The sequence below is a fragment of the Cucurbita pepo genome, chromosome LG01, assembly GCF_002806865.2.
Source record: "Cucurbita pepo subsp. pepo cultivar mu-cu-16 chromosome LG01, ASM280686v2, whole genome shotgun sequence".
Taxonomy (NCBI): Eukaryota; Viridiplantae; Streptophyta; class Magnoliopsida; order Cucurbitales; family Cucurbitaceae; genus Cucurbita; species Cucurbita pepo.
In genome coordinates, this window is record NC_036638.1 from 9674571 (window position 1) to 9687347 (window position 12777).

The 12777-nt window shown below is 38.6% G+C and overlaps 3 protein-coding genes across 6 annotated transcripts; 2 read left to right on the forward strand and 1 right to left on the reverse strand.

The window, feature by feature from the left end:
* Positions 1–1580: 1580 nt before the first annotated feature.
* On the reverse strand, positions 1581–4961 carry LOC111795660 (ultraviolet-B receptor UVR8-like). Of its 4 annotated transcripts, none has more exons than XM_023678213.1 (7): positions 4705–4961; positions 3989–4029; positions 3620–3894; positions 3191–3540; positions 2711–3112; positions 2237–2624; positions 1581–2035 (listed from the first exon to the last, which is right to left on the reverse strand). In XM_023678213.1, exons 3-7 carry the CDS (start codon positions 3836–3838, stop codon positions 1793–1795), a joined length of 1602 nt encoding a protein of 533 aa, XP_023533981.1. In that variant the 5' UTR covers positions 3839–3894; positions 3989–4029; positions 4705–4961; the 3' UTR covers positions 1581–1792. The 4 variants fall into 4 exon arrangements, with proteins under 4 accessions (XP_023533981.1, XP_023533989.1, XP_023533996.1 ...); XM_023678221.1 differs by having other exon boundaries at positions 4153–4961; XM_023678228.1 differs by lacking the exon at positions 3989–4029.
* A 1719-nt stretch (positions 4962–6680) lies between these two features.
* Positions 6681–7405, forward strand: LOC111776602 (photosystem II core complex proteins psbY, chloroplastic-like). The gene has a single exon (XM_023656001.1). It carries the CDS (start codon positions 6764–6766, stop codon positions 7298–7300), a length of 537 nt encoding a protein of 178 aa, XP_023511769.1. The 5' UTR covers positions 6681–6763; the 3' UTR covers positions 7301–7405.
* A 2342-nt stretch (positions 7406–9747) lies between these two features.
* Positions 9748–10890, forward strand: LOC111781163. The gene has a single exon (XM_023661619.1). It carries the CDS (start codon positions 9896–9898, stop codon positions 10655–10657), a length of 762 nt encoding a protein of 253 aa, XP_023517387.1. The 5' UTR covers positions 9748–9895; the 3' UTR covers positions 10658–10890.
* Positions 10891–12777: the final 1887 nt, after the last annotated feature.

Consider the following 12777-nt stretch of genomic DNA (forward strand, 5'->3'; position numbering starts at 1 on the left):
TCGAGAAGAGAGCATCAGGTTGGACCTTAGTGACATGAGGAATGAGCTGTAGAAGACCAAAAAGTGTCATCGCAACGTTTGCCACATAAAGTTGATCCCGTTGAGAAGTTGGCTGAAGTATAGAGCTAACATGAGGCTGTGTTACAAGCTTCCAGACTTTACTTCCATAAGGAACGTTACGAGAAAATGTTGTGGTTGAGCTTGCAATTCCAACCTTTGCAACTTTGAGAATATGTGTTAAGGCCAAGATGACTACATTTAGGGCGTGCTCCCCTTAGCTTGGGGGAGAATATGCTGATGTTAGTTTTGCCATGGTTTTTATGTATGTCCTCAGCAAAGTTCAAGAGAAGGGTGCTTATATTGCGAGTCTCAAATACCGAGAAAAGGTTTGTCAGTGTGATAGCTCAAGTAGTGCACAGTTTTCATATTCATTTTGAAGCACGTTTATGTCTAGCGGTTCAATTAGTAGCTAATCCGACGTTTGGATCGTGATCATGACGATGCTGAGATTAAGTGGGTGAGAATGTCATAATCCAGGATGCAATTGTGCCCTCGAGAAAGTTATCGAGGACAACGACTAGTTTAAGTGGGGGAGAGGGCACAACCATACTTCCCACCCCCCCAATAGACATATAAGGTAGCGACTCTCAAGTGGTGCTCATCCGACTACGTGAGGCCCGAGATAAATAAGTGTCATGATACGATCGAAGAGGATGACATATCATCCAGTACACCAAGAAGAGTGTGCACCAAACCATGACATAAGAAAGATTATAGGCAAAGTGTCGACAAGAGTGTCAGAGACAAACTTAAAGAGAGTCGTGTAGGACCTTAGGTCATAACCTCAAAAGTTAAAGTTTCAGTATGCATTTCAACATACGACTGTAAAGTTAAATATGAAAGTTTGTCAAATGTCAGTCGAACACTTGATAGACACTCCGCGAAGTCGTATGACTGTTCACCAAAATCACGTGTACTCCTACAAGATAAAAAATGTCTCAAAATATTATAGGGGAGACTGTGTGTCAGCTCTCCACCACCTTTGGGACATGTGACATAAGTGAGCTATCTCATGTCATATATGTATCATTGCTTGAGCGAGCATTACAAGATGAGTATCTAAGGCATCTTCTTCTGAAAATGGATTTTTCGAGAACAGTGTCAACCGGTGCTGACATTGTGCCCCAACCCATGAGTCGAACGGTATATAATGTATGAGGTATTTTTCGAGAAGAGGGTTCAAGATATATGGGGTCATTCTTCGATACAGTATCGATAAATGACTTGATATGAACATAGAGGGTTCATACCTCAATGGTACCCATATAGATGAATGTCTAACTCATGGGTCAATTCTTGAAAAACATATCCAAGCTAGCAGCGAAGGTCAATGATGTCACGAAACGTGGGTCGAAGAACCTTAGCCTAGTCTTTAAAGTTGTGAATGAATTTTGTTTTCTTCCGTAGAACTTGAGTTGCTTACCAAAATGAATAGCTGTTTGGTTGATTTGAATGGCGGACGTATGATGTTGATATATGATGTTAAAGAACCAACCCAGAAAGCAAGCCCTCACATAAAGTGGCTTAAAACCTGCGAAAGAACAAGCAGACCCATCCATTTCCCATCCAAATATCAACACCCACCATAAAAACCATTCTCCACATCCTTTTTGGGACCCCTATTTACAAATTAATAATTTCATACGCCAAATCTAGTGATTAAAATGCAATGCAATGCCTATAACATTACACCATACTTTGGACATCAATGGAGTTGTGTTTCCCCCCTTGGTTAATTTAGATCGATCTCAACCCGCTCTGGATTTCCCCTTTCGGTTTGATTCCCCATAAGTTCCACCCCGAGCTGCCCTTTGTCTCCAGCACCAAATGCATACAACTTCCCCGACTCCGTCAGCGCGAAGGTGTGTGCATTCCAGTAAATTGAATTAGTGAGGCTAATCTGAACGACCCGCTCGCTAATTTGCTTCAGAGATCTTACTAGTTCCGGGCTTAAGATGCGCGGTTGCCGATTCCCCTGTACAATATCATCCATAAAAACATCCATTACTTGGCAGGATTCAGCAGAAAGAACCAACAGTCGTCTAGCTGATATGCTAGTTCATAATCAAGTACATTATGCATGGAAAGTGTCTAAATGATATCATTATAGTATATCAATCTAGAACTGTATCTGTTCTTAGCATGGATGTGTTAAAAAGGTATAAGAAAGCGAGACCTGCCCCCCGGGGACGTCGATGTTATGTCCGAGACTAGCAGATTCTCCACAACCGAAAGAATACACATCGCCATCGTCTGATACGACGAACGTTGTATAATCACCTGTAGCAACATGAACTGCTTTAACGTTGCTTAATGCTTCCACTACCTTAGGGGAAGATTCACACTCCTCATTTCCATGACCCAAGCATCCATATCGGCCCCAACCCCACGTGCAAACTCGACCGTCGCGACCTACAACAGCTGCGTGCCAAGCACCAGCAGCAACCACAACTGGCTGGAAATTCAGAAGCTGGAATTGTTCAATGAGTCGTGGGTGTTTCTCATCGGTCCTTGAACCATGACCGAGCTTCCCGCCCAGTCCACATCCAACCGAGTATACCGACCTGACGTTTTGGAAAACATAGGATTGTGATTCATATGTTTGTAACGATGTAAAGATAGAGAAGTGTTAAATGAAGATGGAGCTCACATTCCATTAGGATGACAAGCTAGAGCAAGAAGGTAGCAATATCCAGCAGCAATTTGAACAACTGGAGTGTTTTCTAATGCTCCCATCAGGGGCCGTGGTTCCAAGTCGTTCGGTTCGGTATGATGACCGAGTCTACCGTCACTCCCCCAAGAAAATGTATACACTGTACCTTCTCTTGATAATACTGCAGTGAAGAAGTTTCCAATTGCAGCTTGCACCACAAATATATCCTTCAGTGATTCGACCAACTTCGGCGTTGTAACAATTTGATCTCCTTGAGCTCCATGCTCAGCTTCACCGAATGAATCCTTGCCAAATGCATAAACACGCCCCGCGTCGCTGATTAACATTGTCCTTCCGGCCCCTACTGCTGCCTGAGTTATTCGAATTCCTTGCAGGGATCTGCAAGATCACGGTGTCCATTAATTTTTATACTACCTCTCTTGATATCAGGTGAAGAATTGTTGAAATTTTCGCAACCTGATAAGGCGAGGCCGTGATTCCTCTTCGGTGGTACCATGTCCAAGCTGACCAGAGCTGTTAGATCCAAAGGAGTAAACAGCTCCTCTCGACGTGACCGCAATGCTGTGACCGGGTCCTGCGATTGCCAGGGATTTTTCCCTTCTGCAACATGCTTCTCCAGCCACTAAAAACCTTAATACCAGTTTCCATGAGCCACCACATCTTTGCTTCAATGCTTGATGCTGTTCTTCTGTCATAGGTTTGAATATGGCTCTCTTTTGGCACATATCTAATGCAGCGAGTTCCGAAATCGATAATTCATAGTCAGGAGCAAATTTTGCAGGCTGTCTAAAGAACGAACACGTCACCTGCAATACGCACAGCCGAAATCAATCAGCAGCATTATCAATCCTGGAAAAGTAGAACAAGGGAAATGAAAAATCTTGCCTCTAACTTCGCAAGGTCTTGAGGATCCAAGTTACATGCTGTCAGGACATGAAGAACAATGGAGGGATTGGCAGCTAAGGGGAATTCGCCCGGGTCGGATTCCCCAAAGCAACGTCGTTTCGACAATGTCGATGTTGCATTTGAGACAATTGTAGAAACTGATTGATCAGGAATGCTATGGAATTGTATAGCCGCTGTTTCACTTGTCGTGGCATCCATGGGCACTGCCTAAGGCTTTGCAGTGCCCAAACTCGATCGAAGACGAGACTAAATCGCTGAGATTGCGAGAACATGAACAAAGAAATCACTACATTATTCAGTCCAGGCGATCTACTGTAAATCTAAAAGATTGAAGATATCATTATCTACCTAGTTTAACCAGATTATTCAACAAACTTCCACTCTTCAATCTACATCAGAAACAAAACAACGCCTGTATAAATTCCTCACAAGACAAAGAATATAACAAATGAAAAGGCAAAAAACTTCAATGGATTAATGGATGCTTTGAACTTGTTGATTGAAGAACATACAAGATTAGATCAGTTAACTACAACCAAACATGTTAAGAACAAAGCCCAAAGAAGCCACTCGATCAGTACAACTTGAGCTCAAGAACAGCAAAAACAAAGGCAAGTCAAAGAGAAGCAGAAGGGATAGCAGGAAAGTATGAACAAAACAAAAGAAGGAAGACGATGATCATAAAAATTGGGTCGGAGAAGAAGGCAAAGCTTTGTTAGGAAGAATACCAATCGTTGATGAATGGATATTCGAACACCAAAGAAACCCAAAAAGGAAAGGATTACCATAAGAGAGGAAGAACACCTATTCACGCAAACTCATTATAAGGAGCAAAAGTCAGAGATACCAACATGACCAAAAAAATGATATCAATTAGTGAATGACCCAGAACAGGGTTTACAAATTTAACCATGCCCATCAATGATCATCCATGATTCTTTTCAGAAAACAAAAGATTTCCTCAGACCCAGATCATAAAATTTCCAGAAACTCAAAAGAAATCCACAAAATCCACAAAAATGATCATCGCAGATCGATCAGTAGTTATTCAGAAACGAAATTACATCTAAGTGGAAACCAGAATTTAGATCAAAGAATGGATGAAGACGAAGTGGGTTTTCCGATCAGATGCTTCTTCTTTTGCCACATGATGATGATGATGATGATGAATTAGAGGATGATTCAGGAATTTTTCTTCTCCCAAAGAAAATGAAAGGGAATTTCCTTTTATCTCGAGGAGTGAGAATGAATAATTCCTGCTTTTTTATTATCCTATGAGAGCCGTCTGCCTTCTTCTAAATCTATACGTTTTTAAAGAGATTAGTGAAAGAACTAATCCCTTTGCTTCCCATTATTTATAGTGTTTATCCTTTTTACACGTTTCCATTTTCATCGACTATTTTTTTTATTTAAGTTCCACCCATTTGTGCCCTTTTTCTTTGACTATCCCAAATTATTTTTTAAAGTTTTTTATTTTTTATTTTTTATTTTTATGAATAATGGCAATCCCACACAGTTCAAAGAGCCATAAGAATAGGATTTTTAGTTGAAATTTACCTCTTTTTCCCCCCTTTCAACTACATTTTCACTCTTTTAAAGTGACACTGTGTGGGTTATTTCATTATTATTGAGGTGATTTTATTGGGAACCGACATTATTATTATTAAAGTTGTCTTGAAATATTTAGGTTAACATTTTTGCATTACTTCAAGAGAGGAAGAACTGTCACATCCTCACCATGCCCATACTCCAATAATTTCAAGTTTCCAAATACAATCTCTTCTTCATCTCTTTGTTCTTGAGTCCCACATGATTCAATTCATCTCAAGAATGGAACTTTAAGCAACAAAGCTAAAAGAGATCAAATGGGTCATCTTAAAAAATCGTGAGAAACTACTAAAAACAAAGCTTTGGAGAGAAAGAAAGGATTATGGGTTTGCAATGCTAAGATGTGTGTCAGTGATGGTGGAATTATGAACTGAAAATGATTGACATTGGTTTACAAAGGCCTAACCGAACTGGATTGGATTAAAGTTCAGTGGGTTTCCTTCAAGAACGAACAATCAAGAACACCAATGGCAAGAAATAGAGCAGAACAGGGGATTCAGTACCAGTTCCATTGCTTTCATCTGCAATTCTTCGTTCCACTGGCCTCTTGATTTGGTTTGAGAGTAAAGTTTTCGACATAAATCCTTGATTTTAGGAGGAAATGGACGCGACCCAGATGCTAGAATTTCCTTAAACTTCATGGAAACTAGAAATGATGTGTGAGAAGAGATTTGAGACAAACTGGAAGAAGGGCTGAGGAAACAAGCAAATACTCTGTTTCCCATGAATGATTCTGACAGCAATCATTTGAAGCTGAAAAACCACAACTTTTTCTCTTTTCCCCCCCAAGTTATGATCATTCATAGCTATGAAGTTGTGTAAACATGGCGTTCTTCTGGGTTTCTTCAAACGAAGCCATTGAAGCATTTTAGGGAAACCACTCATTGCAACGCGATGGCCCTTTTCTTCATGGATTCTTGCTTTTGTGAACACAAAGAAGCATATCAATCTAGTAGTTTCTTCCTTCTTCCCCCTCCTTCATTGCTTCGTTCATGGCCGCCAACGACGAGGCCAAATGCCCTCACTCCACCGGCGACCACCTCTGTTTTGAAGCGGTGGGCTGGAAGATAAAGTGGGCGCTGCTGAAGTTGAGCGATGAAAAACTTAGTGGAGCTCACAAGTATTTATTTTTATTTTCTACATTTAATCCTAAATCTTTATTCTCACAAAATATTAAAAAAAAAAAAAATTAAAAATTACTTTATTTTAAACCATATAAATATTATTTTTTATATATATTTAAAACGTATATAATAATTAATTATTAGGCTTCATTATTTTTTAAATTACATATATTTTTATATAAAAAATTAATAATAATAAAAAAAATATTTTAAATTAGAAGAAGAGATATTATGGATGAGGGAAGAAAAATTTGAGGCTTGGAATTCCCGAAGCGCACCGTTTTGGATAAGAACACAATCCCTTCTCTCAATTTGATTGGCTCTCATTTCCCCCAAATTCTCACTTAAATCTCAAACCCTAATCCCTTCAATCTTCACTTTCCCTTCTTCAATGGCGGCAACAATGGCGACCATGGCGATCCTCAACGCCAAATGCTTCACCCCCAACAGAACCCCCCCACCACTCCTTCCCTCAAAGCCCACAACACCCCTCTCCCTCCCAGTCCCCTCACCCAAATCTTCCCTCGCTGGATCCGCCATTGCCGGAGCAATCTTCTCCACTTTGAGCTTCACCGACGCCGCCTTCGCCGCCCAACAAATCGCCGATCTAGCCGAGGGCGACAACCGTGGGTTGGCTCTGTTGCTGCCGCTTATCCCGGCTGTGGCTTGGGTTCTCTTCAATATTCTTCAGCCGGCGCTGAATCAGATCAACCGGATGCGGACTGAGAAGGCGGTGATTGCCGGATTGGGTCTCGGCGGGCTGTTGGCGTCTGGGCTGGTCGGGACGCCGGAGGCAATGGCGGCGGAGGCTTCCAACGACGCGAGAGGACAGCTGCTGCTGATTGTGGTGGCGCCGGCGATTCTGTGGGTTCTGTATAATATCCTTCAGCCGGCGTTGAACCAGCTGAATCGGATGAGGTCGGAGTGAAATGGTAACGGTGATATTCAAACACCTGTAATTTTAAATGCAACTCTCTCTCTCTCTCTCTCTCTTCTCATTTATAAATGAATCGTTCAGAAAATATGTAAATTATTCCAATTTTTTTAAAATTAGAAAAATTAAAAAATGGCTAATAAATTTTAAATTGTTTTAAAAGCATTCTTAAATAAATACTTTAAATTTGATTATTAGAAAAGTAAATAAAATATTCCTTTCATTTTTTATACTAATTTTTTTACCATTAAAATATAAATATTTTTTTAAATATTATATTCGTTAAAATATCAGTCGAACTCAATAATTATACGAGCATATTGTACATGTATTTTAGAAAAGTGATTTAAGTACGGGAACAAAAATAGTTATACATTTTAGGAAAATTATTTAAATAATTAAGGTATTTTAGAAATTCTAGCATAGAAGGTTTTTATCCCAAGAAATCCTAAACAAAGTAGAGTATGGTAGTTTTTATAGGGTGTTTTGTAACTTTTTATTGTTAGACGAACACGACTCTCCACAATGGTATGAAATTGTCCACTTTGAGCATAAGCTCTTATGGCTTTGCTGCTTTTCGAGAATGCCTCATACCAATGAAGATAGTACTCTTTGATTATAAACCCATGATCATTCTCTAAATTAGTCGTGGGACTTTCATCATCCAACACTTAAAAAGTACGAATGTTTGGCAAAAAAAAAAATCAATAGGTCATCAAATTACCCATCAAATTTAAATGCTAGACATGAAATGTCTGAGGGATACGACTAGTTGTCAACTTCTCCTTGACCAAGGTTATATATTGTAAGGCGTTGTTATTTCTCTCTTATTTGCTTATATAACGTCTCTTACAAAATCTTTCTTTCGAAAATCTCTCTCTGCCCTTGTTTTCTAAAACCTTCTTTTAAAACCGAGGCCAGAGGCTCGAGCATACGTCACTTGGCCGTAGGCGACGCAAGAACGAATTGGCTTAGCTCACTTGTCGTTAGAAAGTGAGTGCCACACAATCGGGAGTCCGTTGCGAGTGTTGCAATTTGAACCTAATTTTTTAATAAAAAAAAATGTTAGAATTTTAAATTTTTAATAAATTACCGCTCTAAATATGGGTTATAATTTTTATGAATTTGTGAAATTTTTTATACCAATTTTCTCCATAATCAGTGAACATTATTTTTATTTATTGGCTTATTTTATTTTATTTTATTTATTTAAGAGACTTAGAGTATTATGTTTGAAAAAAGCAAGAGGAAGATGCTTGTTTGGCATATAATGAATGTTTTGAAATAATTAAAGCATAGTTTAGCTAATTAATTCACAAAAGCCAAAAGTCACGCCACTCCCAAATCTCATTAATATTGTTAATCTCTTATTTACTCCCTAATCTACGCTTTCTTTAATGTTTACTTCTTAATCAAAATTACCCCACAAAAATCATGATTTAAAAAAGAATGCAAATAAATATTAAAGTTCTTATGAACTTGAACAAGTGATTTCGATTTGTTCAAGTACCTTTTATTTATTTAGACGTCATATATATATATATATATATATATATATATATATATATATACACTTCATAATTATTATGAGATACCGTCATGACGACGTTATTTAATAATTGTGCATTATTCTATTATACAAAATAATGAATTGAAATAAAAATAAAAAGCACTTAAATCCAAAACACTCATTGAATGAAAATTAAAAAAAAAAAAAAATAATTAAAAATTGTCAATTATTAATAAATAAAGGGTAGAGGAGTGATATAAAAGCAAGCATGTGCAGACATGTGTTGTCCAAATTCCCATTCAAAAATGCCCCAAATGACCAAAAAACCGCGCTTCCATCACTAATCCCCATTTTGCCACCCATCATACTTCAACATTATAAATTCACGAAATTTTATTTATTAATTTAATTTTTTTTTAAAGTAATTAAAAAAATAAAAAACTAACCCAATAAACCCATAAAATAGAAATTTAAGTTATAAATTTTATTCAAGTTATTCACCCTGGTATGATATTATCCACCGACTCTCCACAATGGTATGATATTATCCACTGACTCTACACAATGGTATGATATTATCCACTGACTCTATACAATGGTATGATATTATCCACTAACTCTACACAATTGTATGATATTATCCACTGACTCTATACAATGATATGATATTATCCACTAACTCTACACAATTGTATGATATTATCCATTTTGAGCAGAAGTTTTGATGGCTTTGTTTTGGTATTCTCAAAGGCCTCATTCTTAGAGAAAATATTTATAAACTCAGGATCATCCCTTAATTAGGAATGTGGAACTTTCATCATCCAACAGCTAACACTCGCGAGACAAAATAATATTCTTTCTTATTAAAAAAAAAACCAATATATATATATATATATATATATATATATATATGTGTGTAATTTTATATAAAAAGTGGTCAACTTGGTGTAAGCATCTGTTGTGGTTTGTGCAGGTCTTTAGGGAAGGGGAAGAAGAAGAGCTCAGAAGGTTGCTTTTAGAGAGAGAGAGAGAGAGAGAGAGAGAGAGAGGGATTTTGGTTGCAGCTTTGTTGTGCAGAGATGAAAGGAATCCAAACAAAGCCTCTTCAGATATCTAAATACTTTGTGTTATCCCTATTTTTCTCTCTTCCATTCCTCCTCCTCCTCTCTCTCCGCCCTTACTACCACCGATTTTCCACTCCGGCCACCGACAATTCCACCCCACAACCCTCCGATTTAAGGATCCGACCCGGCTACACTTCCTACGACCGCTACATAAAGAAGCAGCTCAACAAAACCCTCGACCCGAAGCTCCGAAAGATATGGACCACCCGCGATTGGGACCGGAAGATCCAGGTATTCTCTAGATTCTTCGAGGGTTTGAAGGGGGAAGGGCTTCTGTCCGAGGATTCCAAAGCCCTTTGCATCGGGGCTCGGGTCGGTCAGGAGGTGCAGGCATTGAGGAAGATCGGAGTCTCGGATTCCATCGGAATGGACTTGGTGCCCTACCCGCCGCTCGTGATTGAAGGCGATTTCCACAACCAGCCCTTCGGAAACCACACTTTCGATTTCGAATTCTCCAATGTTTTCGATCACGCGCTCTACCCGGACCGATTCGTGGCGGAGATCGAACGGACGTTGAAGCCCGGCGGAGTCTGCGTCTTACATGTAGCGTTATCGGGACATACGGATAAGTACTCCGCCAATGATCTGCATAGTGTGAAGCCGTTGGAGGCTCTGTTCCGGAGATCGGCGGTGGTGCGCGTCGGGAAGATCGACGGTTTTGGATTGGACACGGAGGTTGTGTTCCGGAAAAGGAGGGACGCCATCCAACGGTCGTAATTCCTTGATTACTGTTATGATTTTTGTATTTACTTACGGAAGAAAAAAAAAAGAGTTTTAATTTATTTTATTTAATGATTAAAATTTGGGAAAATGTATTAGAAAAGAAAGGAAAAGAAAAAGGGAATACAGCTGGATTGAAAGAAACGGGTGAGAGGGTTCCAATTGGGCATTATATTATTAGTGGGTTAATTTATAATTATTTTTTGGGTTAATTATTTGTGATTGGACCACTTTTGGATGACATGGCGTGGTCCCACCGCTAGGTCATGGACTTATTGCCTTTCCCACACATTCCTCCCTGTCCTCTTTCTTGTCCATCTGTCTTTTTTTTCCGTGTTTATTACCGTCTTTGGACGCGGTTTTTAATTCCATTTATTGGCTTATTTTAATAACTATAATTTCTTTTTTTTTTTTTCAAATTAGGTTATAACACAATTTTATTTTAAAAATTATTATGAATATTAAGAATATTTTATGTTTATAATTGATGTTAATGATCCTTGACTTGTTACGTATCAACGATTTTGTCTAGATAAAAATTTTCACACTTTTATACACACTTTTATATAGAATGTTTTGTTTCTTTCCAACTGATATAAGATCTCACAATCCACTTCCCTTAAGTCTAGCATCCTCGCTGGCACATCTAATGACGGGCTCTAATATCAATCGTCTAGCAAATATTAAAGAATGTTTTGTTCCCCTCTCCAATCTCCAATCTCTCTTGGGGGCCTAGCATTTGGCTCTAATATCAGTTGTCTGTTTTGTTCCCCTGTCCAACCGATATACAATCTCACACACAATCCACCTCACTTCGGGGCCTAGCATCTGGCTCTAATATCATATGTTTAGCAGATATTAAAGAATGTTTTGTTTCCCTCCCCAACCGATATAGGATCTCACAATCCACCTCCCTTAGGAGCCTAACATCTTCGTGGCACATCTAGTTATCCTATTATTATTGTTATCGGCTAAGAAGAGATTTCCAAAATTTTTAAAATGGGTTCGAAGCATTGGATAGTTACATGCCATCTTTATGTAGCCCGAAGGTAAATGGGACCTGCATTAACACTAGTGCCCAGGATTAACATGAACATCAAGCAGAGGAATTCCACTCTAAACTACAATTGGATCAACCCTAATATGAAACTGATAGCATTCCTATCAGAAACAAGGCAGCAGTGCAACATGGACTTCATATGCTTTAACTCATAATGATTTTCCGAACCCGCCTCGATCGAACTTATTGCTTAACTCAGGATGATATCATTTATTAGAAAACTTCATGTCACTCTCATGTGTCACTGCACACAGAGGGTAGCTTTGCAAGTCATTAGAACTCATGAGGGATGGAATGAAATTTTGTTCATAATCATGAAATATAGCAGCAAACCCATGGCTAGTTGATGGAGAAAAACTCATTTTGAAATAAAGATGTGATACAAACTCCAAAGTAATCACTGAAGGACACACGGTAAGAATCACAGATAAGCCAAGCAATTTGAGATCTGATGGCACAAACAGCTTTGAACACTGCTAAACAAATGTGATTAAGAAGTTTATTACAAGTGATTTTCATATAACCTTTTGAATGGCTTTACACTTAAATCAGTCATCCACATCCACAACCACGGATGAACGATTCTTCGAAAAGTTAAAGATTAGTAATCCTTTTTACAAATTGAATGGATTCGGTCCTATACATACGCGAGGAAGGTAATAAAAAAAGGAAAGAAGATGAGTTCTTCTTTCTTTTATCACTTAGCTTAGGAGCCGTGCGAGATGAAAGTCTCATGCACGGTTTTGAATGAGAGAAAGAAGTGAGGAATCCTCTTTTCGACTCTGACTCTCCCACTCCAGTCGTTGCTTTTCTTTCTGTTACTTCGAAAGTAGCTGCTTCAGCTTCAGCCACTCGAATTNATTTCGTCTAAGCTCTTTAATATATCTCTTAGTTCATATCAATGCTCTACATACGTGAGATCCCACGTCGGTTGGAGAGGAGAATGAAACATTCTTTATAAGGGTCTGGAAATCTCTCCCTAGCAAACGCGTTTTAAAAACTTTAAGGAGAAGTCCGAAAGGGAAGGTCCAAAGAGGACAATATTTACTAGTAGTGG

Coding starts and splice junctions, on each gene's coding strand:
- LOC111795660 (XM_023678228.1), bottom strand. CDS start 3,838: ATGGATGCCACGACAAGTGAAACAGCGGCTATACAATTCCATAGCATT. Junction 3,541..3,619: donor AAGACCTTGCGAAGTTAGAG/GCAAGATTTTTC, acceptor TGCGTATTGCAG/GTGACGTGTTCGTTCTTTAG. Junction 3,113..3,190: donor TCACGGCCTCGCCTTATCAG/GTTGCGAAAATT, acceptor GTGATCTTGCAG/ATCCCTGCAAGGAATTCGAA.
- LOC111776602 (XM_023656001.1), top strand. CDS start 6,764: ATGGCGGCAACAATGGCGACCATGGCGATCCTCAACGCCAAATGCTTC.
- LOC111781163 (XM_023661619.1), top strand. CDS start 9,896: ATGAAAGGAATCCAAACAAAGCCTCTTCAGATATCTAAATACTTTGTG.